The sequence below is a fragment of the Cyprinodon tularosa genome, unplaced genomic scaffold (genome assembly GCF_016077235.1).
Source record: "Cyprinodon tularosa strain WSP-4 unplaced genomic scaffold, ASM1607723v1 ctg1176, whole genome shotgun sequence".
In the NCBI taxonomy this organism is placed as follows: Eukaryota; Metazoa; Chordata; class Actinopteri; order Cyprinodontiformes; family Cyprinodontidae; genus Cyprinodon; species Cyprinodon tularosa.
This window is the reverse complement of record NW_024037977.1, coordinates 2886-30671: the sequence shown is the minus strand read 5'-3', so window position 1 is coordinate 30671 and position 27786 is coordinate 2886. Positions and strand designations below refer to the sequence as shown.

The window sequence follows — 27786 nt, the reverse complement described above, 5'->3', positions numbered from 1 at the left end:
CCACCTGTGTCTGATCAGAAGGTCCCACCTGTGTCTGATCAGAGGGTCCCACCTGTGTTTGATCAGAAGGTCCCACCTGTCTGATCAGAAGGTCCCACCTGTGTCTGATCAGAAGGTCCCACCTGTGTCTGATCAGAAGGTCCCACCTGTGTCTGATCAGAAGGTCCCACCTGTGTCTGATCAGAAGGTCCCACCTGTGTTTGATCAGAAGGTCCCACCTGTATCTGATCAGAAGGTCCCACCTGTGTCTGATCAGAAGGTCCCACCTGTGTCTGATCAGAAGGTCCCACCTGTGTCTGATCAGAAGGTCCCACCTGTGTCTGATCAGAAGGTCCCACCTGTGTTTGATCAGAAGGTCCCACCTGTGTTCTGATCAGAAGGTCCCACCTGTGTCTGATCAGAAGGTCCCACCTGTGTCTGATCAGAAGGTCCCACCTGTGTCTGATCAGAAGGTCCCACCTGTGTTTGATCAGAAGGTCCCAGCTGTGTCTGATCAGAAGGTCCCAGCTGTGTCTGATCAGAAGGTCCCACCTGTGTCTGATCAGAAGGTCCCACCTGTGTCTGATCAGAAGGTCCCACCTGTGTTTGATCAGAAGGTCCCACCTGTGTCTGATCAGAAGGTCCCACCTGTGTCTGATCAGAAGGTCCCACCTGTGTTTGATCAGAAGGTCCCACCTGTGTTTGATCAGAAGGTCCCACCTGTGTCTGATCAGAAGGTCCCACCTGTGTCTGATCAGAAGGTCCCACCTGTGTCTGATCAGAAGGTCCCACCTGTGTCTGATCAGAAGGTCCCACCTGTGTTTGATCAGAAGGTCCCACCTGTGTCTGATCAGAAGGTCCCACCTGTGTCTGATCAGAAGGTCCCACCTGTGTTTGATCAGAAGGTGCCACCTGTGTCTGATCAGAAGGTCCCACCTGTGTCTGATCAGAAGGTGCCACCTGTGTCTGATCAGAAGGTCCCACCTGTGTCTGATCAGAAGGTCCCACCTGTGTCTGATCAGAAGGTCCCACCTGTGTTTGATCAGAAGGTCCCACCTGTGTCTGATCAGAAGGTCCCGCCTGTGTCTGATCAGAAGGTCCCACCTGTGTCTGATCAGAAGGTCCCACCTGTGTCTGATCAGAAGGTCCCACCTGTGTTTGATCAGAAGGTCCCACCTGTGTCTGTGTTACTGCAGCAGCAGGTCTGGATCAGGAGTTGAAGAAGTTTAGAAGCAGCTGATCTAGGAGAACATCTGACCACCATCTATGGTCAAACAGCAGGGAGGCTCAGGTTGGAGCATAATAAACATGGTTCTGGACTTTGAATACTTCAATAATTTCTATTTATTAGATTATTAAAGACCCATTTGGGACGCCCCCCCCCCACACACACACACACACACACACAAACAGTGAAAAATATTTTTAAATGAGGCAGAAAATATTCAACTAAACAAGTTTATTTATTCTGACATCTTTAACGTGATCAGATCACATTTAAATGATCGACTTTCTGTAAAACATAAAATCAAACATTTCAGGACAATTCTACGTTCACAGGAAATGGAACAATGTTTCCTGATGATTTCCAGGTGTGTCTGAACTGGGCTGGTTTACTGGTTCCACAAACCTAATCTTCTGAAGATCTAGCAGAATAATTTAGATCTCATTAAACTAGAAGCTGCACCAAGCAAAGCAGGTTTCTTCCTATGCTTAAACTACTGCTGCTAATCTTTGCACACAAAAGCAGGTTCAGGTTCTCCACATCTGGAGATCAGGTTGGACCAGCTGCAGGTTCTCCAGCATCGGTCCAGCTGGATGCTCACTGCTGCCTTCATGGTTTGTAGATCTGATGATTTCCTCCTGCAGCTGATGGCGGCAGAGTGCCGCTCGCTCCGGCCTGGACGTCCACGAAGCCCATCCTCTGCCTCCTCTTCCTCTGCTCCGTCATCTGCAGACAAACAGGAAGTCCTTTATAGTCCTGGTCTCCTCACAGAGCTGGACCCCTTCCTGCCTGGTAGAACCTCAGGAGCTGCTGGTCGGAGACCTGAACCCCAAACTGATCCGGTCCAAAGAACCCTGACAGAGACCTAGCATGCTAGCTTGGTCAGTGAGATGCAGTAGAATCCAGCAGAGCCAGAAACACATCTGGAATTCCCGGGTTGGTTCTGTTTTGGTTCTGGTGAATTGGAGCTATAGAAATAAACTGAATAGAATAGAATTGAATTGAGATACTTAGAGATTCACTTCCACACAGAAAGCCCATATTCTGATCTCCAGGTAACAGAGTACATGTCAGATTAAATAATACTACTGATACTTCAGCCATAGAATCTAGGTGACAAAAAGAACCTCCAGAAAGTTTGAGTGAGAGGGCACCGCTAAAGCACTAGGGGGACTAGGAGGACTAGGGGGACTAGGAGGACTAGGAGGACTAGGGGGACTAGGAGGACTAGGAGGACTAGGGGGACTAGGAGGACTAGGAGGACTAGGAGGACTAGGAGGACTAGGAGGACGGCTGCAGGCATCAATATGACTGGATTTTACTGAGACGTTGGTAATCTAGAGAAAGAATCCCACCATTTATCCAAATTACTTGTGGATTTTAGGAAAACTGTGAATTTCCACCAGAATAAAACAAGAGGCCAGGCTCCGGTTAATCACAGTCAGAGAGAAATGGGTTAAAGTTAGCCTAATCATAAAAGCTGAAAAAAAAAAGTTTATAGGAAATAAATAACTCAAAATGATCAAAGTAACTGAAAATAAAAACAAATGAATGAATTAAAAGGCTTAGAAATTAGTGAACAAACTAGGAACTAACCTAAGATTAGATTTAAACGAAAAAACAAAAGTGTCTTTCAAAAACATCCCTCACTATGACAGGAAGCTTCCTGCTTCTTCCCTCACTATGACAGGAAGCTTCCTGCTTCTTCCCTCACTATGACAGGAAGCTTCCTGCTTCTTCCCTCACTATGACAGGAAGCTTCCTGCTTCTTCCCTCGCTATGACAGGAAGCTTCCTGCTTCCTCCCTCGCTATGACAGGAAGCTTCCTGCTTCTTCCCTCACTATGACAGGAAGCTTCCTGCTTCTTCCCTCACTATGACAGGAAGCTCCCTGCTTCTTCCCTCACTATGACAGGAAGCTTCCTGCTTCTTCCCTCACTATGACAGGAAGCTTCCTGCTTCCTCCCTCGCTATGACAGGAAGCTTCCTGCTTCTTCCCTCACTATGACAGGAAGCTTCCTGCTTCTTCCCTCGCTATGACAGGAAGCTTCCTGCTTCCTCCCTCGCTATGACAGGAAGCTTCCTGCTTCTTCCCTCACTATGACAGGAAGCTTCCTGCTTCTTCCCTCACTATGACAGGAAGCTCCCTGCTTCTTCCCTCACTATGACAGGAAGCTTCCTGCTTCTTCCTTCACTATGACAGGAAGTTTACTGCTTTCTCTTCATTTCTACCTATTGCAGGAAGCTTCCTGCTTCCTCTTCCTCCCTCCCTATTACAGGAAGCTCCCTGCTTCCTCTTCCTCCCTCCCTATTACAAGTGCTGGTCATAAAATTAGAATATCATGAAAAAGTAGATTGATTTCAGTAATTCCATTTAAAAAGTGAAACTTGTATATTATATTCATACATTACATACAAACTCATATATTTCAGATGTTTATTTTGTTTAATTTTGATGATTAATTCAATTCAATTCAATTCAGTTTATTTATATAGCGCCAAATTCACAACACATGTCATCTCAAGGCACTTTACAGTTCAACCAGATCAAATTGATACAAAGTTTTCTATCTAAGGAAAACCAGTTGATTGCATTGACTCATTGACTCTTCAGCAATCCCTCACACTAAGCATGCTTGTAGCGACAGTGGAGAGGAAAAACTCCCTTTTAACAGGAAGAAACCTCCAGCAGAACCAGGCTCAGTGTGAGCGGCCATCTGCTGAGGCCCACTGGGGTTCAAGGAGACAGAAGCAGAGATACAAAAAGCAGCTGTAAAAGGCGGCCCCGTCCAGGAAACACACAGCCAGGCAGACGAGCTCCAAGGCAGCTCCCATGCCAGAGGACGAAGAAAGCACATCCACTCAGTCACGGTCAGAGAAACAGGACCACACTGGAAAACAGGCCGATCTCCAACATCTATAAACAAGGGTGTTGATAGAAGCAGCACAGCTGATGTTTCTTTCCAGGATGACGTCACAGCCAAACAGGAACAGACGAGGCAAAGCTACTCTGAGGAAAAGCAGAGAGAGCAGAACGTTAGAGATTGAACTAACAGATTCTGCAGAGTGGGAGAATAGAGATAGAATGAAGCAGAATGATGAAATGGGGGTCCCTATGTCCTCCAGCAGTCTAAGCCTATAGCAGCAGAACTATAGAGATAGCTCAGGATAACCTGAGCCACTCTAACTATAAGCTTTATCAAAAAGGAAAGTTTTAAGCCTAGCCTTAAAAGTAGACAGGGTGTCTGCCTCACGGACTAAAACTGGTAGTTGGTTCCACAGGAGAGGAGCCTGAGAACTAAAAGATCTGCCTCCCATTCTACTTTTAGAAATTCTAGGAACCACTAGTAAACCTGCAGATTGAGAGCGAAGTGCTCTGTTAGGAACATAAGGAACAATCAGATCTCTGATATAAGATGGAGCTTGGCCATTTAAGGCTTTATATGTGAGAAGGAGGATTTTAAATTCTATTCTGGATTTAACAGGAAGCCAATGAAGAGAAGCCAGGATAGGCGAGATATGATCTCTCTTTTTAATTTTCATTAGAACTCTGGCTGCAGCATTTTGGATCAGCTGAAGGCTTTTAACTACAGTTTGTGGACTTCCTGATAGTAAAGAATTACAATAGTCCAGCCTTGAAGTAACAAATGCATGGACTAGTTTCTCAGCATCACCCCTGGACAGGAGATTGCTCATTTTTGCAATATTCCTCAGATGAAAGAAGGAAATTCTAGAAACCTCCTTGATATGGGACCTAAATGACAGGTCCTGATCAAAAACAACACCAAGATTTTTTACTTTATTATCTGAAATCAGTTTAATCCCATCCAAATGAAGTGACTGACTAATCAGCTTCTTTTTCAGAGACTCTGGTCCAAAGACTATAACTTCTGTTTTGTCTGCATTCAGAAGCAGAAAGTTAAGAGTCATCCAGGTTTTTATGTCTTCAAGACATGCCTGTAATCTATGTAATGGGTTAGCTTCATCTGGATTTATAGACAGATATAGCTGGGTATCATCAGCATAACAGTGGAAATTAATCCCATGCTGTCTAATAACTCTACCAATTGGGAGCATGTATAAAGTAAAGAGAATTGGTCCTAGCACTGATCCCTGTGGTACTCCACAGGTAACCTTTGAGCGTGTTGAAGATCTATCATTAACATGAACAAACTGAATTCGATCAGATAGATAAGATTTAAACCAGTCTAGTGCTGTTCCTTTAATTCCAACAAAATATTCAAGTCTTTCTAAAAGAATATTATGGTCAACTGTATCAAATGCAGCACTAAGATCCAACAGGACGAGCACAGATACAAGTCCATTATCTGAGGCCATGAGAATATCATTAGTGACTTTCACCAGAGCTGTTTCAGTGCTATGATGAGCTCTAAAGCCAGACTGAAACTCTTCAAAAAGTTCATTATGGTGGAAGTGATCGCAAACTTGTTTGGCAACTACTTTCTCAAGAATTTTGGATAAGAAAGGAAGATTGGATATAGGTCTATAATTGACCAAGTCATCTGGGTCAAGAGACGGTTTCTTAAGCAGAGGTTTAATTACAGCAACCTTAAAAGCTTTAGGTACATATCCCTGTAACAGAGATAGATTAATCACATCTAAAATGGAGGAGGAGATCAAAGGGAATACCTCCTTAAATAACCTGGTTGGAACTGGATCTAACATACAAGTTGAAGGCTTAGATGAAGACAATAATTTTGCTAATTCAGAGAGTTCAACTGGATCAAAGCAGTCTAAACCCAGTTCAGATTCCATGACTACCTCAGGTACAATCGCGGATAGAGGAGTGCTTATGATCTTATTTTTAATAAACCGCACCCTGGAGAGGATTGTGAAACAAAACCCCTTCAAAAATGTGGGGGAGATTCACAAAGAGTGGACTGCAGCTGGAGTGAGTGCTTCAAGAACCACCACACACAGACGTATGAAAGACATGGGTTTCTGCTGTCGCATTCCTTGTGTCAAGCCACTCTTGAACCACAGACAGCGTCAGAAGCGTCTTGCCTGGGCTAAAGAGAAACAGGACTGGACTGCTGGTGAGTGGTCCAAAGTCATGTTCTCTGATGAAAGTAAATTTTGCATTTCCTTTGGAAATCAAGGTCCCAGAGTCTGGAGGAAAAGAAGAGAGGCACTTCATCCACGTTGCTTGAAGTCCAGTGTAAAGTTTCCACAGTCAGTGATGGTTTGGGGTGCCATGTCATCTGCTGTTGTTGGTCCATTGTGTTTTCTGAGGTCCAGGGTCAACGCAGCCACATACCAGGAAGTTTTAGAGCACTTCATGCTTCCTGCAGCTGACCAACGTTTTGGAGATGCAGGTTTCATTTTCCAACAGGACTTGGCACCTGCACACAGTGCCAAAGCTACCAGTACCTGGTTGAAGGACCATGGTATCCCTGTTCTTAATTGGCCAGCAAACTCTCCTGACCTTAACCCCATAGAAAATCTATGGGGTATTGTGAAGAAGAAGATGCAATACACCAGACCCAACAATTCAGAAGAGCTAAAAGCCACTATTAGAGCAACCTGGGCTATCATAACACCTGAGCAGTGCCACAGACTGATCGACTCCATGCCACGCCGCATTGCTGCAGTAATACAGGCCAAAGGAGGCCCAACTAAATACTGAGTGCTGTACATGCTCATACTTTTCATGTTCATACTTTTCAGTTGGCCAACATTTCTATAAATCCTTTGTTTTTATTGGTCTTCAGTAATATTCTAATTTTCTGATATGATGAATTTGAGATTTTCATTTGTTGTCATTTGTAATCATCAAAATTAAACAAAATAAACATCTGAAATATATGAGTTTGTATGTAATGTATGAATATAATATACAAGTTTCACTTTTTAAATGGAATTACTGAAATCAATCTCCTTTTTCATGATATTCTAATTTTATGACCAGCACCTGTACAGGAAGCTTCCTGCTTCCTCTTCCTCCCTCCCTATTGCAGTAAGCTTCCTGCTTCCTCTTCCTCCCTCCCTATTACAGGAAGCACCCTGCTTCCTCCTTTTCCCTCTCTGTTGCAGGAAGCTTCCTGCTTCCTCTTCCTCCCTCTCTATTACAGGAAGCTTCCTGCTTCCTCTTCCTCCCTCCCTATTGCAGTAAGCTTCCTGCTTCCTCTTCCTCCCTCCCTATTACAGGAAGCTCCCTGCTTCCTCCTTTTCCCTCTCTGTTGCAGGAAGCTTCCTGCTTCCTCTTCCTCCCTCTCTATTACAGGAAGCTCCCTGCTTCCTCTTCCTCCCTCTCTATTACAGGAAGCTTCCTGCTTCCTCTTCCTCCCTCCCTATTACAGGAAGCTCCCTGCTTCCTCCTTTTCCCTCTCTGTTGCAGGAAGCTTCCTGCTTCCTCTTCCTCCCTCTCTATTACAGGAAGCTCCCTGCTTCCTCTTCCTCCCTCTCTATTACAGGAAGCTTCCTGCTTCCTCTTCCTCCCTCCCTATTACAGGAAGCTCCCTGCTTCCTCCTTTTCCCTCTCTGTTGCAGGAAGCTTCCTGCTTCCTCTTCCTCCCTCTCTATTACAGGAAGCTTCCTGCTTCCTCTTCCTCCCTCCCTATTGCAGTAAGCTTCCTGCTTCCTCTTCCTCCCTCCCTATTACAGGAAGCTCCCTGCTTCCTCCTTTTCCCTCTCTGTTGCAGGAAGCTTCCTGCTTCCTCTTCCTCCCTCTCTATTACAGGAAGCTTCCTGCTTCCTCTTCCTCCCTCCCTATTACAGGAAGCTCCCTGCTTCCTCCTTTTCCCTCTCTGTTGCAGGAAGCTTCCTGCTTCCTCTTCCTCCCTCTCTATTACAGGAAGCTCCCTGCTTCCTCTTCCTCCCTCTCTATTACAGGAAGCTTCCTGCTTCCTCTTCCTCCCTCCCTATTACAGGAAGCTCCCTGCTTCCTCCTTTTCCCTCTCTGTTGCAGGAAGCTTCCTGCTACCTCTTCCTCCCTCTCTATTACAGGAAGCTTCCTGCTTCCTCTTCCTCCCTCCCTATTGCAGTAAGCTTCCTGCTTCCTCTTCCTCCCTCCCTATTACAGGAAGCTCCCTGCTTCCTCCTTTTCCCTCTCTGTTGCAGGAAGCTTCCTGCTTCCTCTTCCTCCCTCCCTATTGCAGTAAGCTTCCTGCTTCCTCTTCCTCCCTCCCTATTACAGGAAGCTCCCTGCTTCCTCCTTTTCCCTCTCTGTTGCAGGAAGCTTCCTGCTTCCTCTTCCTCCCTCTCTATTACAGGAAGCTTCCTGCTTCCTCTTCCTCCCTCCCTATTGCAGTAAGCTTCCTGCTTCCTCTTCCTCCCTCCCTATTACAGGAAGCTCCCTGCTTCCTCCTTTTCCCTCTCTGTTGCAGGAAGCTTCCTGCTTCCTCTTCCTCCCTCTCTATTACAGGAAGCTCCCTGCTTCCTCTTCCTCCCTCTCTATTACAGGAAGCTTCCTGCTTCCTCTTCCTCCCTCCCTATTACAGGAAGCTCCCTGCTTCCTCCTTTTCCCTCTCTGTTGCAGGAAGCTTCCTGCTTCCTCTTCCTCCCTCTCTATTACAGGAAGCTCCCTGCTTCCTCTTCCTCCCTCTCTATTACAGGAAGCTTCCTGCTTCCTCTTCCTCCCTCCCTATTACAGGAAGCTCCCTGCTTCCTCCTTTTCCCTCTCTGTTGCAGGAAGCTTCCTGCTTCCTCTTCCTCCCTCTCTATTACAGGAAGCTTCCTGCTTCCTCTTCCTCCCTCCCTATTGCAGTAAGCTTCCTGCTTCCTCTTCCTCCCTCCCTATTACAGGAAGCTCCCTGCTTCCTCCTTTTCCCTCTCTGTTGCAGGAAGCTTCCTGCTTCCTCTTCCTCCCTCTCTATTACAGGAAGCTTCCTGCTTCCTCTTCCTCCCTCCCTATTACAGGAAGCTCCCTGCTTCCTCCTTTTCCCTCTCTGTTGCAGGAAGCTTCCTGCTTCCTCTTCCTCCCTCTCTATTACAGGAAGCTCCCTGCTTCCTCTTCCTCCCTCTCTATTACAGGAAGCTTCCTGCTTCCTCTTCCTCCCTACCTATTACAGGAAGCTCCCTGCTTCCTCCTTTTCCCTCTCTGTTGCAGGAAGCTTCCTGCTACCTCTTCCTCCCTCTCTATTACAGGAAGCTTCCTGCTTCCTCTTCCTCCCTCCCTATTGCAGTAAGCTTCCTGCTTCCTCTTCCTCCCTCCCTATTACAGGAAGCTCCCTGCTTCCTCCTTTTCCCTCTCTGTTGCAGGAAGCTTCCTGCTTCCTCTTCCTCCCTCTCTATTACAGGAAGCTTCCTGCTTCCTCTTCCTCCCTCCCTATTACAGGAAGCTCCCTGCTTCCTCCTTTTCCCTCTCTGTTGCAGGAAGCTTCCTGCTTCCTCTTCCTCCCTCTCTATTACAGGAAGCTTCCTGCTTCCTCTTCCTCCCTCCCTATTGCAGTAAGCTTCCTGCTTCCTCTTCCTCCCTCCCTATTACAGGAAGCTCCCTGCTTCCTCCTTTTCCCTCTCTGTTGCAGGAAGCTTCCTGCTTCCTCTTCCTCCCTCTCTATTACAGGAAGCTCCCTGCTTCCTCCTTTTCCCTCTCTGTTGCAGGAAGCTTCCTGCTTCCTCTTCCTCCCTCTCTATTACAGGAAGCTTCCTGCTTCCTCTTCCTCCCTCCCTATTGCAGTAAGCTTCCTGCTTCCTCTTCCTCCCTCCCTATTACAGGAAGCTCCCTGCTTCCTCCTTTTCCCTCTCTGTTGCAGGAAGCTTCCTGCTTCCTCTTCCTCCCTCTCTATTACAGGAAGCTCCCTGCTTCCTCCTTTTCCCTCTCTGTTGCAGGAAGCTTCCTGCTTCCTCTTCCTCCCTCTCTATTACATGAAGCTTCCTGCTTCCTCTTCCTCCCTCCCTATTGCAGTAAGCTTCCTGCTTCCTCTTCCTCCCTCCCTATTACAGGAAGCTCCCTGCTTCCTCCTTTTCCCTCTCTGTTGCAGGAAGCTTCCTGCTTCCTCTTCCTCCCTCTCTATTACAGGAAGCTCCCTGCTTCCTCTTCCTCCCTCTCTATTACAGGAAGCTTCCTGCTTCCTCTTCCTCCCTCCCTATTACAGGAAGCTCCCTGCTTCCTCCTTTTCCCTCTCTGTTGCAGGAAGCTTCCTGCTTCCTCTTCCTCCCTCTCTATTACAGGAAGCTCCCTGCTTCCTCTTCCTCCCTCTCTATTACAGGAAGCTTCCTGCTTCCTCTTCCTCCCTCCCTATTACAGGAAGCTCCCTGCTTCCTCCTTTTCCCTCTCTGTTGCAGGAAGCTTCCTGCTTCCTCTTCCTCCCTCTCTATTACAGGAAGCTTCCTGCTTCCTCTTCCTCCCTCCCTATTGCAGTAAGCTTCCTGCTTCCTCTTCCTCCCTCCCTATTACAGGAAGCTCCCTGCTTCCTCCTTTTCCCTCTCTGTTGCAGGAAGCTTCCTGCTTCCTCTTCCTCCCTCTCTATTACAGGAAGCTTCCTGCTTCCTCTTCCTCCCTCCCTATTACAGGAAGCTCCCTGCTTCCTCCTTTTCCCTCTCTGTTGCAGGAAGCTTCCTGCTTCCTCTTCCTCCCTCTCTATTACAGGAAGCTCCCTGCTTCCTCTTCCTCCCTCTCTATTACAGGAAGCTTCCTGCTTCCTCTTCCTCCCTCCCTATTACAGGAAGCTCCCTGCTTCCTCCTTTTCCCTCTCTGTTGCAGGAAGCTTCCTGCTACCTCTTCCTCCCTCTCTATTACAGGAAGCTTCCTGCTTCCTCTTCCTCCCTCCCTATTGCAGTAAGCTTCCTGCTTCCTCTTCCTCCCTCCCTATTACAGGAAGCTCCCTGCTTCCTCCTTTTCCCTCTCTGTTGCAGGAAGCTTCCTGCTTCCTCTTCCTCCCTCTCTATTACAGGAAGCTTCCTGCTTCCTCTTCCTCCCTCCCTATTACAGGAAGCTCCCTGCTTCCTCCTTTTCCCTCTCTGTTGCAGGAAGCTTCCTGCTTCCTCTTCCTCCCTCTCTATTACAGGAAGCTCCCTGCTTCCTCTTCCTCCCTCTCTATTACAGGAAGCTTCCTGCTTCCTCTTCCTCCCTCCCTATTACAGGAAGCTCCCTGCTTCCTCCTTTTCCCTCTCTGTTGCAGGAAGCTTCCTGCTACCTCTTCCTCCCTCTCTATTACAGGAAGCTTCCTGCTTCCTCTTCCTCCCTCCCTATTGCAGTAAGCTTCCTGCTTCCTCTTCCTCCCTCCCTATTACAGGAAGCTCCCTGCTTCCTCCTTTTCCCTCTCTGTTGCAGGAAGCTTCCTGCTTCCTCTTCCTCCCTCTCTATTACAGGAAGCTTCCTGCTTCCTCTTCCTCCCTCCCTATTACAGGAAGCTCCCTGCTTCCTCCTTTTCCCTCTCTGTTGCAGGAAGCTTCCTGCTTCCTCTTCCTCCCTCTCTATTACAGGAAGCTTCCTGCTTCCTCTTCCTCCCTCCCTATTGCAGTAAGCTTCCTGCTTCCTCTTCCTCCCTCCCTATTACAGGAAGCTCCCTGCTTCCTCCTTTTCCCTCTCTGTTGCAGTAAGCTTCCTGCTTCCTCTTCCTCCCTCCCTATTACAGGAAGCTCCCTGCTTCCTCCTTTTCCCTCTCTGTTGCAGGAAGCTTCCTGCTTCCTCTTCCTCCCTCTCTATTACAGGAAGCTCCCTGCTTCCTCTTCCTCCCTCTCTATTACAGGAAGCTTCCTGCTTCCTCTTCCTCCCTCCCTATTACAGGAAGCTCCCTGCTTCCTCCTTTTCCCTCTCTGTTGCAGGAAGCTTCCTGCTTCCTCTTCCTCCCTCTCTATTACAGGAAGCTCCCTGCTTCCTCTTCCTCCCTCTCTATTACAGGAAGCTTCCTGCTTCCTCTTCCTCCCTCCCTATTACAGGAAGCTCCCTGCTTCCTCCTTTTCCCTCTCTGTTGCAGGAAGCTTCCTGCTTCCTCTTCCTCCCTCTCTATTACAGGAAGCTTCCTGCTTCCTCTTCCTCCCTCCCTATTGCAGTAAGCTTCCTGCTTCCTCTTCCTCCCTCCCTATTACAGGAAGCTCCCTGCTTCCTCCTTTTCCCTCTCTGTTGCAGGAAGCTTCCTGCTTCCTCTTCCTCCCTCTCTATTACAGGAAGCTTCCTGCTTCCTCTTCCTCCCTCCCTATTACAGGAAGCTCCCTGCTTCCTCCTTTTCTCTCTCTGTTGCAGGAAGCTTCCTGCTTCCTCTTCCTCCCTCTCTATTACAGGAAGCTCCCTGCTTCCTCTTCCTCCCTCTCTATTACAGGAAGCTTCCTGCTTCCTCTTCCTCCCTCCCTATTACAGGAAGCTCCCTGCTTCCTCCTTTTCCCTCTCTGTTGCAGGAAGCTTCCTGCTACCTCTTCCTCCCTCTCTATTACAGGAAGCTTCCTGCTTCCTCTTCCTCCCTCCCTATTGCAGTAAGCTTCCTGCTTCCTCTTCCTCCCTCCCTATTACAGGAAGCTCCCTGCTTCCTCCTTTTCCCTCTCTGTTGCAGGAAGCTTCCTGCTTCCTCTTCCTCCCTCTCTATTACAGGAAGCTTCCTGCTTCCTCTTCCTTCCTCCCTATTACAGGAAGCTCCCTGCTTCCTCCTTTTCCCTCTCTGTTGCAGGAAGCTTCCTGCTTCCTCTTCCTCCCTCTCTATTACAGGAAGCTTCCTGCTTCCTCTTCCTCCCTCCCTATTGCAGTAAGCTTCCTGCTTCCTCTTCCTCCCTCCCTATTACAGGAAGCTCCCTGCTTCCTCCTTTTCCCTCTCTGTTGCAGGAAGCTTCCTGCTTCCTCTTCCTCCCTCTCTATTACAGGAAGCTCCCTGCTTCCTCCTTTTCCCTCTCTGTTGCAGGAAGCTTCCTGCTTCCTCTTCCTCCCTCTCTATTACAGGAAGCTTCCTGCTTCCTCTTCCTCCCTCCCTATTGCAGTAAGCTTCCTGCTTCCTCTTCCTCCCTCCCTATTACAGGAAGCTCCCTGCTTCCTCCTTTTCCCTCTCTGTTGCAGGAAGCTTCCTGCTTCCTCTTCCTCCCTCTCTATTACAGGAAGCTTCCTGCTTCCTCTTCCTCCCTCCCTATTACAGGAAGCTCCCTGCTTCCTCCTTTTCCCTCTCTGTTGCAGGAAGCTTCCTGCTTCCTCTTCCTCCCTCTCTATTACAGGAAGCTCCCTGCTTCCTCTTCCTCCCTCTCTATTACAGGAAGCTTCCTGCTTCCTCTTCCTCCCTCCCTATTACAGGAAGCTCCCTGCTTCCTCCTTTTCCCTCTCTGTTGCAGGAAGCTTCCTGCTTCCTCTTCCTCCCTCTCTATTACAGGAAGCTCCCTGCTTCCTCTTCCTCCCTCTCTATTACAGGAAGCTTCCTGCTTCCTCTTCCTCCCTCCCTATTACAGGAAGCTCCCTGCTTCCTCCTTTTCCCTCTCTGTTGCAGGAAGCTTCCTGCTTCCTCTTCCTCCCTCTCTATTACAGGAAGCTTCCTGCTTCCTCTTCCTCCCTCCCTATTGCAGTAAGCTTCCTGCTTCCTCTTCCTCCCTCCCTATTACAGGAAGCTCCCTGCTTCCTCCTTTTCCCTCTCTGTTGCAGGAAGCTTCCTGCTTCCTCTTCCTCCCTCTCTATTACAGGAAGCTTCCTGCTTCCTCTTCCTCCCTCCCTATTACAGGAAGCTCCCTGCTTCCTCCTTTTCCCTCTCTGTTGCAGGAAGCTTCCTGCTTCCTCTTCCTCCCTCTCTATTACAGGAAGCTTCCTGCTTCCTCTTCCTCCCTCCCTATTGCAGTAAGCTTCCTGCTTCCTCTTCCTCCCTCCCTATTACAGGAAGCTCCCTGCTTCCTCCTTTTCCCTCTCTGTTGCAGGAAGCTTCCTGCTTCCTCTTCCTCCCTCTCTATTACAGGAAGCTCCCTGCTTCCTCTTCCTCCCTCTCTATTACAGGAAGCTTCCTGCTTCCTCTTCCTCCCTCCCTATTACAGGAAGCTCCCTGCTTCCTCCTTTTCCCTCTCTGTTGCAGGAAGCTTCCTGCTTCCTCTTCCTCCCTCTCTATTACAGGAAGCTTCCTTCTTCCTCTTCCTCCTTCCTTCTGCCAGACACTCGGATCATGATCACAGCACTGATAATTGCGGAAGAGTTTAGCGTTAATCTGACGGACCCAGCAGTCATGGACGGATCCTGGAACCAGATCATTACTGCCACCTGGTGGTGCGTCGGCAAAGCTTCACAATACTGAATAAACTAATGCCACTGCTTTAGGCATCGACTTCATCATATATGGGAACTTTATATGATGAAGTAGATGTTCAATTATTTAATGTTTGCAGTAAAAGTTCTGAACGTGAGACTTTCCGGTTCTGACGGCTCCACTGCTCCTTTGCATCATATGTGGTTCTGTTCTCTGGTTCAGCCGGCATGTGTTGCTATGGTAACCAGAATGTTCTGACCCAAACATGGATGAACATGGACTCCTCTCCCTCTGAGTCCCTCTACAGGCAGCAGGTGGTCGGTTCCTTGATGCGGAATCCAACCAGCAACCCTCTGCTTACCTGCTCCTTGAGCTCGTTCAGCTGCCCCGTCAGCGTCGTCACCACCTTCATGGTCGCCCCCAGCTTGTCCTGTAGCATCCTCATCTCGTTTTGCTCCCCGTCGCCGTCGGTTACCACCAGGGACATGGCCTGCATCCGTGGAAACCACTCCAGGTTTTTTTCCTGTGAGGGGGGAAGGAAGAAGGTGGGCGTACGGTCCTGGACTCAGCTGGACTTCCCGCCTCCGTTTCCTACCTTGATCATGTGAGCCACGTAGCTCTCTGGACCCGTGTAGTCCGTGTGGTTCTTCTCCCGGACCAGGACGATGAAATACAGGTAGTTCCAGATGTTGTGCTCCATCTTGATGTGCTCCTCAAACGACACGGTCTTGTTGTCAAACTTGTCTCTCTCCAGACCTGCAGCAGAGAAAAGCCGCTCAGCGTTTCTGCAGCAGGGCGTCAGGATGGACCGACACCGGGCCTGGAGGTTCTACCCACCGCAGATGAAGCACGTGGTCTTCAGGATCTCCTCCTTCTTCTGCTTCTCACTCCTCAGGTCGGCAAAGGTGTCGATGATGACGCCGAAGATCAGGTTGAGAACAATGATGATGACGATGAAGTAGAAAAGCAGGTCGTAGACGACGCGGGCGGGAAACAGCGGCTCCTGCAAACAGATAGAGGTTTGTTATGTCTTCCGGCGCGGCGCTGGTACGGCAGCCATTCTGGACCACATCGGTCTGGACCCCATCGGTCTGGACCCCATCGGTCTGGACCACATCGGTCTGGACCCCATCGGTCTGGACCCCATCGGTCTGGACCACATCGGTCTGGACCACATCGGTCTGGACCCCATCGGTCTGGACCACATCGGTCTGGACCCCATCGGTCTGGACCACATCGGTCTGGACCCCATCGGTCTGGACCCCATCGGTCTGGACCACATCGGTCTGGACCCCATCGGTCTGGACCACATCGGTCTGGACCACATCGGTCTGGACCCCATCGGTCTGGACCACATCGGTCTGGACCCCATCGGTCTGGACCCCATCGGTCTGGACCACATCGGTCTGGACCCCATCGGTCTGGACCACATCGGTCTGGACCACATCGGTCTGGACCCCATCGGTCTGGACCCCATCGGTCTGGACCACAGCCTGACGGCTAACCGACCAGAACCCTTCATCCCTGATCTGCTTCCATCCATTCAGTCTAACTGATCATCGGCAGAAGGCTGATTTAGATTGACTGAAGCTAACTTTAAAACCTTCTTCTTCACTTTGTTTTTATTCAGCTTAAGCACATCTGGAAAAAGTCCAAATCTAAATAAGTTATTTCTTCTTAAAATAAGTGCATTTTCTCTTGAATTGAGGAGGTGAGACACACAGTTGCATAATATCTAATTATGTTATTCTACGATTGAAAAATACTCCTTCCATTAACAGATCATTTTATTTATTAGGGGAAAATACGCTTAATTTATGAAAATTCGACTGATTTGGAGAGTTTTTGGAGTGTAGAAGCATCCTGCTCTGTTCTGCTAGCCCCCCTTCCTAGATCCTAGTCCCTGTCCCTACCTGTCCAGGATGGACCCTGACAGAATGAGCAGAAGAGAGGATCTCCAGACGTTGACCTTACGTTTTTGGACGGTCTGCGGAGGACATCTCCCACTCCTCCTCCGTTCCTCAGGCCGTGGTTCAGCACGGTGACGATGCACATGAGCAGAGTGTCACAGGCCCGCTCCGTGTTGGACTCGCCTGCAGAACAGAGACAGAGCTGCGGTTACAGGAACCGCTGCTGCAGGAAACCATGAAACCTTCATGGTTTCATCTGAAGCTTTCAGCCTTTCGTCCGTCCACAGAGACCTTCCACGTTTAGGAGAAGCTCATCCTGCCCAGATAGACAGATGGATGCTTCCAGGAAGCTTTCTTCACACAGATTCAAATCATTTCACCAACAGCATCCAGAAGATCAGTGGCTTTTCACTGGTTCCAAACATTCTCACACATTTAAAGGAAAACATCTAAGCATGGTTCTTCCCTGGGATCCTGCAAAAACCCTGAACCTCTGCAGCCAGAGGAGGAGAACCTGCAGCAGTTTGATGAACCAGCATGAAATGTGCTTGCAGGAGAACCTCAGGCAGGATCAGCTCCCTGCAGCTCCTACCTTCCTCCTCCTCGGCGGCGGGGACATTCGTCTCGTCAGTGCAGCTCACTCCATCTGCAGAACACGACTTGAGGAAGTCCTGAGAAGCTTCAGTCTGCTGAGGATCTGCAGAACAGAAGGCGATTAATACAGAGATGGAGCTGCTGGTCCTCCACGTGGTTCTTCATGAGAGGAGATGGAGCCCAGAGGTCAGAAGAAACATGAACAAAACGAAATCCTGATCTGAGATTCCTGAGATTAGCAGGAACCCTCGGCATGGCGGCTCCACCTGCTGCTCTCAGCTCCTCCACCTACCTGCAGAGATCTGCAGCAGAGGGTCCACCTCCATGATGAAGTCCTCTTTCAGGAACAGGAAGCCCAGGATGGAGAAGAGGTAGACCAGGATGAGGGCGAGCAGCGCCGTCAGCAGGATGGAGCGCCCGTTCCGGGTCACGCTCTTGATCACGTTGAACAGCGTCTCCTCCCGGTAGATCAGGTCAAAGAGCTGCACAGAAGGAGCCATCAGCTGCTAGCAGAGCAGGAGAACCTGCAGGAGGAGAACCGTCCTACCAGGATGCTGTAGAACAGCTCGTGAACAAACAGTCCCAGCGTGGAGGTCAGGACGTAGGCCAGGTGGTAGAGGAACTCCACGTCCATCACCATGGCTTTGTATCCCATGATGAACGTCCCATTGTTCCCAACGAAGCTCACCACGAACACCACCTTATTGATCAGCTGGAGAAACAGACAGTCCATCAGGTGGGCGGAGCTTCTACACATCTACAGACAGTTCATCAGGTGGGCGGAGCTTCTACACATCTACAGACAGTTCATCAGGTGGGCGGAGCTTCTACACATCTACAGACAGTTCATCAGGTGGGCGGAGCTTCTACACATCTACAGACAGTTCATCAGGTGGGCGGAGCTTCTACACATCTACAGACAGTTCATCAGGTGGGCGGAGCTTCTACACATCTACAGACAGTTCATCAGGTGGGCGGAGCTTCTACACATCTACAGACGGTTCATCAGGTGGGCGGAGCTTCTACACATCTACAGACGGTTCATCAGGTGGGCGGAGCTTCTACACATCTACAGACGGTTCATCAGGTGGGCGGAGCTTCTACACATCTACAGACAGTTCATCAGGTGGGCGGAGCTTCTACACATCTACAGACAGTTCATCAGGTGGGCGGAGCTTCTACACATCTACAGACGGTTCATCAGGTGGGCGGAGCTTCTACACATCTACAGACAGTTCATCAGGTGGGCGGAGCTTCTACACATCTACAGACAGTTCATCAGGTGGGCGGAGCTTCTACACATCTACAGACGGTTCATCAGGTGGGCGGAGCTTCTACACATCTACAGACAGTTCATCGGGTGGGCGGAGCTTCTACACATCTACAGACGGTTCATCAGGTGGGCGGAGCTTCTACACATCTACAGACAGTTCATCAGGTGGGCGGAGCTTCTACACATCTACAGACGGTTCATCAGGTGGGCGGTGCTTCTACACATCTACAGACGGCTTCATCAGGTGGGCGGAGCTTCTACACATCTACAGACGGTTCATCAGGTGGGCGGAGCTTCTACACATCTACAGACAGTTCATCAGGTGGGCGGAGCTTCTACACATCTACAGACAGTTCATCAGGTGGGCGGAGCTTCTACACATCTACAGACGGTTCATCAGGTGGGCGGAGCTTCTACACATCTACAGACAGTTCATCAGGTGGGCGGAGCTTCTACACATCTACAGACAGTTCATCAGGTGGGCGGAGCTTCTACACATCTACAGACAGTTCATCAGGTGGACGGAGCTTCTACACATCTACAGACAGTTCATCAGGTGGACGGAGCTTCTACACATCTACAGACAGTTCATCAGGTGGGCGGAGCTTCTACACAACTACAGACGGTTCATCGGGTGGGCGGAGCTTCTACACATCTACAGACGGCTTCATCGGGTGGACGGAGCTTCTACACATCTACAGACGGTTCATCAGGTGGGCGGACCTTCTACACAACTACAGACGGCTTCATCGGGTGGACGGAGCTTCTACACATCTACAGACAGTTCATCAGGTGGGCGGAGCTTCTACACATCTACAGACAGTTCATCAGGTGGACGGAGCTTCTACACAACTACAGACAGTTCATCAGGTGGACGGAGCTTCTACACATCTACAGACAGTTCATCAGGTGGACGGAGCTTCTACACATCTACAGACAGTTCATCAGGTGGGCGGAGCTTCTACACATCTACAGACAGTTCATCAGGTGGGCGGAGCTTCTACACATCTACAGACGGCTTCATCGGGTGGGCGGACCTTCTACACATCTACAGACGGCTTCATCGGGTGGGCGGACCTTCTACACATCTACAGACGGTTCATCAGGTGGGCGGACCTTCTACACAACTACAGACGGCTTCATCGGGTGGACGGAGCTTCTACACATCTACAGACAGTTCATCAGGTGGGCGGAGCTTCTACACATCTACAGACAGTTCATCAGGTGGGGGGGAGCTTCTAAAACAACTACAGACGTTCATCAGGGGGAAACGGAGTTTTCCTACACATCTACAGACATTTTTCATCAGGGGGGCCGGGACTTCAAACACACTACGGGACATTTTCATGGGGGTGGGCGGAGCTTCTAAAAACAACACAGACGGTTTCATGGGGTGGAGGGAGCTTCTAAAACATCCTACAGACAGTTCATCAGGGGCGGAGTTTTCTACCCCCATCTACAGACAGTTCTCGGGTTTGGGCGGACCCTTCAAACACATCTACAGACAGTTCATCAGGTGGGGCGGAGCTTCTAAAAACATCTACAGAGGGGTTTCTCGGGTGGGGGGAAACCTTCTCACAACAAACGGGCCCGGCTTCATCGGGGGGGGGACGGAGCTTCTACACATCAAACGGGACAGTTCATCAGGTGGGGGGGAGTTTTCTCCACTTCTACAGACAGTTCACAGGGTGGACGGAGTTTTCTATCCCCAATTTACGACAGCCCACAGGGGACGGAGTTTCTACACATCTACGGACATTTTCATCAGGGACGGAGCTTCAAACAAAATTTTAACAGACGGTTCATCAGGGGGCCCGGGGACCTTCTACACAACTACAGACGGTTTTAAAATCGGGGGGCCGGAGCTTCACACATCTACAACATTCATCAGGTGGGGGGAGTTTTCTACACATCTACGACGTTCATCAGGTGGGCGGGGGCTTCTACACAACCCCCCAAAAACATTTTCATCAGGTGGACGAGCTTCTCCCACATCTACAGAAAATTCCATCAGGGGGGACGGAGCTTCTACACATTTTACAGAAAATTCATCGGGTGGGCGAGCTTCTACACAATTTCAGACGGTTCATCGGGTGGGGGGGCTTCTACACACAACAGACGGCTTCATGGGGTGGACGGAGTTTTCTACAAAATCAACAGAGGGTTTTCATCAGGTGGGCGGACCTTCTCCCAAAAACTACAGACGGTTTTTCATCGTGGGGAAACGGAGCTTCTAAAACATCTACAAAACGTTCATCAGGTGGGGGGAGCTTCTACACCTCTTAAACCAGCCCGGTTTCATCAGGGGGAAAGGGGAGCAAAAAACACATCTACAAAAGTTCATAAAGGGGGGGGGAGCTTCTACACATCACAACAGTTCATCAGTGGGGGGAGCTTCAAACACATCAACAGACGGTTCACCAAGGTGGGGGGAGCTTCTACCCCATCTACAGACATTTCCCATCGGGGGGGCGGAGCTCAAACAAAACAACAGAAAATTTTCATCAGGTGGGGGGGAAAGCTTCACACACCCAAAAAACAGACAGTTCCCTCGGGTGGGCGGAGTTTCTACACACTACAGACATTTTCACCCTTTTTAAAGGGGAAATTTTTCACAAAACTACGGGAACGGTTCATCAGGTGGGGGGAGCTTCTAAAACATCTACAGACAGTTCATCAGGGGGGCGGACTTCAACACATCTCAGACATTTTCATCAGGGGGGGCGGGGGTTTTCTCCCACACTACAGACAGTTCATCAGGGGGGGAAAGCTTCTACACGACTACGACATTCTTCGGGGTGAGGGGAGCTTCTACCCAATCCCAAGGGTTTTCATCGGTGGGCGGAGTTTCAAAACACATCTACAGACGGTTCATCATTTTGGGCGGAGTTTCAAACCACAACTCCCGACGGCTTCACCCGGGGGGGGCCGGAGTTTTCTACCCCAACTACAACGCTTCAAGGGGGTGGGGGGAGCTTTTTAACACCCCTACAGACATTCTTTCAGGGGGGCCGGAGTTTCAAACCACATCTCAAGAGGGTTCTCAGGGGGGCGGGTTTCCCTACAAAACTCCCAGACAGTTCATCATTTTGGGCGGAGCTTCTACACATTACAGACGTTCATCGGGTGGGGGGGACCCTTCAACCATCAACAGACATTTTAAATCAGGTTTGGGCGAGCTTCTACACATCTACGGGAGGGTTAAATCAGGTGGGCGGGGGTTTTTCAAACAAAACTACAGCCCGGTTTCATCGGGGTGGGCGGAGTTTTCTACAAAATCTACAGAGGGTTTCATCAGGGGGGGGGAGCTTCTACAAATCTACAGACATTTTCATCAGGGGGGGCGGACTTCTACACATCTACAAACAGTTAAACCCAGGGGGCGGGGGCTTCTACACACCCTACAGACGGTTCATCAGGTGGGGGGAGCTTCACACATCTACAGACAGTTAAATCAGGTGGGCGGAGCTTCACCCCCATCTACAGACATTTCATCAGGGGGGGAAACCCTTCTAAAAACATCTACAGACATTTTCCACCCGGTGGAGGGGAGTTTCCAAAACCCATCAACAGACATTTTCATCAGGGACGGAGTTTCTACACATCTACAGCGGGTTCTTTTCGGGTGGGCGGAGCTTTTCAAACCCCAACTACAGCGGTTCATCCGGGTGGGGGGGAGTTTCCCTCCCACATCTACAGAGGGTTTCCCATCGGGTGGACGGAGTTTCTACACATCAACAGACGGTAACGGGTTTGGGGGGGACCTTCTACACAACAAAAACCCGGCTTCACGGGGGGAAGAGCTTCTACACATCTACAGACATTTTAAAACGGGTGGGCAGCTTCTACACATCTACAGACATTCCCTCAGGGGGACGGAGTTTTTTTCCCTTACACATCACAGACAGTTCCATCGGGGTGGCCCGAGCTTCTAAAACGACTACAAAAAATTTCCCATCGGGGGGGCCCGGGAGCTTCAACACATCACGGGACGGTTCATGGGGTGGGGGGAGCTTCAACACATCTCCCAGAGGGTTTCCCATCAGTGGGCGGAGTTTTCTACAAACATACAAAAACGGCTTCTTTCGGGTGGGGGGAGTTTCCCTACAAAAAAAACCCAAAAAAAAAAACAAAAACCCCTTCATCGGGGGCGGAGCTTCCCCACAACTACAAAAGGGCTTCATGGGGGGGGGTGGACCCTTCTAAAACACTACAGACAGTTCATCGGGTTTGGCGGACTTCAAACACATCTACGGGAGGGGTTCATCGGGTTGGGGGGAAGTTTTTCTAACAATCTACAGACGGGTTCACCCAGGGGGGCGGAGCTTCTACACATCTACAGACATTTAAATCGGGTTTGGGGGGAGCTTCTACCCCATCTACAGACAGTTCTTTCAGGGGGGGGCGGAGTTTTCCTACAAAAATTTTTCAAGGGTTCATCATTTGGGCCGAGCTTCAAACACTTCACAAAAGGGTTTAAAAACCAGGGGGAAAACCGGAGCTTCTACCCCTCTACAAGGGTTCATAAAGGTGGGCGGGCTTCTACACAACTACAGACGGCTTCATCGGGGGGCGGGCTTCTACAAAAACTACAGACGGCTTCATGGGGTGGGGGGGAGTTTCTACACGACTACAGACAGTTCATCGGGTTTGGGGGGGAGCTTCTACACATCACCCGCCGGAAAATCATTGGGCCGGAGCTTCTACCCAACTACAGGCAGTTCATCAGTTGGGCGGAGCTTTTTTACACTTTAAACAAACATTTCCCATCAGGTGGGGGGAGCTTCTACACATCTACAGACATTTCTTTCGGGTTGGGCAGCTTAATCACAAAAAGGGGCGGCTTCATCGGGGGGGGGCGGAAACCCTTTCTAAAAACATCTCCCGAGGGGCTTCATGGGGTTGGAGGGACCTTCTACACATCTCCAGACATTAAATCAGGTGGGCGAGCTTCTACACATCAACAGAAGGTTCATCAGGTGGGCGGACTTTTCTACACATCTACAGACAGCCCCTTCAGGGGGAACGGAGCTTTTTAAAACATCTACAGACAGTTCATAAAGGTGGGGGGAAGCTTCAAAACCACCCTTACAGCCCGGTTCATCAGGTGGACGGAGCTTCAACAATCTACAGACAGTTCATCAGGTGGGCGGAGCTTTTTCAAATCACAAATTTTAAATCAGGTGGGGGAGCTTTCAAACACTTCTAAAAGACAGTTCATCAGGTGGGCGGAGCTTCTACACATCTACAGACAGTTCATCAGGTGGGCGGAGCTTCTACACATCTACAGACGGCTTCATCAGGTGGGCGGAGCTTCTACACATCTACAGACAGTTCATCAGGTGGGCGGAGCTTCTACACATCTACAGACAGTTCATCAGGTGGGCGGAGCTTCTACACATCTACAGACGGTTCATCAGGTGGGCGGAGCTTCTACACATCTACAGACGGCTTCATCGGGTGGGCGGAGCTTCTACACAACTACAGACGGCTTCATCGGGTGGACGGAGCTTCTACACATCTACAGACAGTTCATCAGGTGGGCGGAGCTTCTACACATCTACAGACAGTTCATCAGGTGGGCGGAGCTTCTACACATCTACAGACGGTTCATCAGGTGGGCAGAGCTTCTACACATCTACAGACAGTTCATCAGGTGGACGGAGCTTCTACACATCTACAGACAGTTCATCAGGTGGGCGGAGCTTCTACACATCTACAGACAGTTCATCAGGTGGACGGAGCTTCTACACATCTACAGACGGTTCATCAGGTGGGCGGAGCTTCTACACATCTACAGACGGTTCATCAGGTGGGCGGAGCTTCTACACATCTACAGACAGTTCATCAGGTGGGCGGAGCTTCTACACATCTACAGACGGTTCATCAGGTGGGCGGAGCTTCTACACATCTACAGACGGTTCATCAGGTGGGCGGAGCTTCTACACATCTACAGACAGTTCATCAGGTGGACGGAGCTTCTACACATCTACAGACAGTTCATCAGGTGGGCGGAGCTTCTACACATCTACAGACGGTTCATCAGGTGGGCGGAGCTTCTACACATCTACAGACGGTTCATCAGGTGGGCGGAGCTTCTACACATCTACAGACAGTTCATCAGGTGGACGGAGCTTCTACACATCTACAGACAGTTCATCAGGTGGGCGGAGCTTCTACACATCTACAGGCGGCTTCATCGGGTGGGCGGAGCTTCTACACATCTACAGACGGTTCATCAGGTGGGCGGAGCTTCTACACATCTACAGACGGTTCATCAGGTGGGCGGAGCTTCTACACATCTACAGACAGTTCATCAGGTGGACGGAGCTTCTACACATCTACAGACGGTTCATCAGGTGGGCGGAGCTTCTACACATCTACAGACGGTTCATCAGGTGGGCGGAGCTCCTACACATCTACAGACAGTTCATCAGGTGGGCGGAGCTTCTACACATCTACAGACAGTTCATCAGGTGGGCGGAGCTTCTACACATCTACAGACAGTTCATCAGGTGGGCGGAGCTTCTACACATCTACAGACAGTTCATCAGGTGGGCGGAGCTTCTACACATCTACAGACGGCTTCATCAGGTGGGCGGAGCTTCTACACATCTACAGACGGCTTCATCAGGTGGGCGGAGCTTCTACACATCTACAGACAGTTCATCAGGTGGGCGGAGCTTCTACACATCTACAGACGGCTTCATCAGGTGGGCGGAGCTTCTACACATCTACAGACGGCTTCATCAGGTGGGCGGAGCTTCTACACATCTACAGACAGTTCATCAGGTGGGCGGAGCTTCTACACATCTACAGACGGTTCATCAGGTGGGCAGAGCTTCTACACATCTACAGACGGCTTCATCAGGTGGGCGGAGCTTCTACACATCTACAGACGGCTTCATCAGGTGGGCGGAGCTTCTACACATCTACAGACGGCTTCATCAGGTGGGCGGAGCTTCTACACATCTACAGACAGTTCATCAGGTGGGTGGAGCTTCTACACATCTACAGACGGCTTCATCAGGTGGGCGGAGCTTCTACACATCTACAGACAGTACATCAGGTGGGCGGAGCTTCTACACATCTACAGACAGTTCATCAGGTGGGCGGAGCTTCTACACATCTACAGACAGTTCATCAGGTGGGCGGAGCTTCTACACATCTACAGGCGGCTTCATCGGGTGGGCGGAGCTTCTACACATCTACAGGCGGCTTCATCGGGTGGGCGGAGCTTCTACACATCTACAGACAGTTCATCGGGTAGGCGGAGCTTCTATATATCTGCCCTGTCTGTCAGAACTAGGACAGCAGGAACTGCAGCTGATCTGGACATGAATCTGAACTCAAAGGAAACCAGGACTGGATTGGACTGGATCAGGACGGTTCTTACGTTAAGCGATCCCAGCAGAATGAGCGTGTTTCCGATGCCCAGGTGGTAGATGGAGCGGAGGATCAGAGCCAGAGTGAGCGGCTGCAGGCCGTACTGCTTGGAGAACAAGCCCAGGATGGAGAGCCCGGTCAGGATCCAGAACAGCATCAGCAGCATGGAGTCATCGATGGCTCCTGCACAGAGAGAGACGCTTAGATCAGGGGACATCTTCTGGGGGTGGGGGCATTTGCTCCATTTATTCTACAGCTGGAGAATAAGTGGATCAGAACAGAACCAGCAGGACTTTGTAGAACCTTTAAGCACAGAGGAAGGACATGTGGACCAGAAGCTCAGCTGTGATGTTTGGTGAGACCTACCCTGGCCAGAGTCGTAGGGGTAGAAAAAGGCGATGATGAGGTTAATGAAGACGGCCAGATTGAAGGAGATGGTTCCCCACAGAGACATCCTCCTGGAGAACCAGAACAGAACCGGCATACCTGCACAACGTTTGGACCCACGTTAAAACGGGGAGACGAGAGAGAGAAGAGGAGGCAGCATGGAGCACTAAACTCACTCCTCAGCTTCTTCTGCCACTCCATCTCTCCGTGGAGAAACGACGTCTGTTCAAAGAAGTGCGTGACCTTTGACCCCTGCTCGTCCTGCTCCGTGGTGTTGAAAACTCGCACCTTTGACTCCTCGGTCAGAAACTCACAGATAGGATGGACGGGGAAGACGATCTGCTCCATGCTGCGATCTTCACGGACGATCTGGAAACCCAGGAGGAAAGAACCATGAGCCTCTGCAGGGAGTCCGCTCTATCTGCTCTACATCTAACTGCTTCCTCCTCATTTTCATTATTCACTCAGTTTTCTATGATGGTATGTTTACTGGTCTGACCCTTACTGGTCTGACCTTTACTGGTCTGACCTTTACTGGTCTGACCTTTACTGGTCTCACCCTTACTGGTCTGACCTTTACTGGTCTGACCTTTACTGGTCTCACCCTTACTGGTCTGACCTTTACTGGTCTGACCTTTACTGGTCTCACCCTTACTGGTCTGACCTTTACTGGTCTGACCTTTACTGGTCTCACCCTTACTGGTCTGACCCTTACTGGTCTGACCTTTACTGGTCTCACCCTTACTGGTCTGACCCTTACTGGTCTGACCCTTACTGGTCTGACCTTTACTGGTCTCACCCTTACTGGTCTGACCCTTACTGGTCTGACCTTTACTGGTCTCACCCTTACTGGTCTGACCTTTACTGGTCTGACCTTTACTGGTCTCACCCTTACTGGTCTGACCTTTACTGGTCTGACCTTTACTGGTCTCACCCTTACTGGTCTGACCTTTACTGGTCTGACCTTTACTGGTCTCACCCTTACTGGTCTGACCCTTACTGGTCTGACCTTTACTGGTCTCACCCTTACTGGTCTGACCCTTACTGGTCTGACCCTTACTGGTCTGACCTTTACTGGTCTGACCTTTACTGGTCTGACCTTTACTGGTCTGACCTTTACTGGTCTCACCCTTACTGGTCTGACCTTTACTGGTCTGACCTTTACTGGTCTCACCCTTACTGGTCTGACCTTTACTGGTCTGACCTTTACTGGTCTCACCCTTACTGGTCTGACCTTTACTGGTCTGACCTTTACTGGTCTCACCCTTACTGGTCTGACCCTTACTGGTCTGACCTTTACTGGTCTCACCCTTACTGGTCTGACCCTTACTGGTCTGACCCTTACTGGTCTGACCTTTACTGGTCTCACCCTTACTGGTCTGACCCTTACTGGTCTGACCTTTACTGGTCTGACCCTTACTGTTCTGACCCTTACTGGTCTGACCCTTACTGGTCTGACCCTTACTGGTCTGACCTTTACTGGTCTCACCCTTACTGGTCTGACCTTTACTGGTCTGACCCTTACTGTTCTGACCCTTACTGGTCTGACCCTTACTGGTCTGACCCTTACTGGTCTCACCCTTACTGGTCTGACCTTTAGTGGTCTGACCCTTACTGGTCTGACCTTTAGTGGTCTGACCTTTACTGGTCTGACCCTTACTGGTCTGACCCTTACTGGTCTGAACTTTAGTGGTCTGACCTTTACTGGTTTGACCTTTACTGGTCTTACCTTTACTGGTCTGACCTTTACTGGTTTGACCTTTACTGGTCTGACCCTTACTGGTCTGACCCTTACTGGTCTGAACTTTAGTGGTCTGACCTTTACTGGTCTTACCTTTACTGGTCTGACCTTTACTGGTCTGACCTTTACTGGTCTGACCCTTACTGGTCTGACCCTTACTGGTCTGACCCTTACTGGTCTGACCTTTAGTGG

The 27786-nt window shown here is 50.0% G+C and overlaps 1 protein-coding gene across 1 annotated transcript; it reads right to left on the bottom strand.

The window, feature by feature from the left end:
• Positions 1-1421: 1421 nt before the first annotated feature.
• On the bottom strand, positions 1422-26257 carry LOC119799200 (inositol 1,4,5-trisphosphate receptor type 3-like). The gene is made up of 11 exons (XM_038309004.1): positions 26030-26257; positions 25833-25952; positions 25477-25649; positions 17355-17519; positions 17100-17289; positions 16806-16910; positions 16278-16396; positions 15141-15306; positions 14899-15059; positions 14665-14826; positions 1422-1930 (listed from the first exon to the last, which is right to left on the bottom strand). Exons 1-11 carry the CDS (start codon positions 26199-26201, stop codon positions 1814-1816), a joined length of 1650 nt encoding a protein of 549 aa, XP_038164932.1. The 5' UTR covers positions 26202-26257; the 3' UTR covers positions 1422-1813.
• Between the last annotated feature and the right edge of the window lie 1529 nt (positions 26258-27786).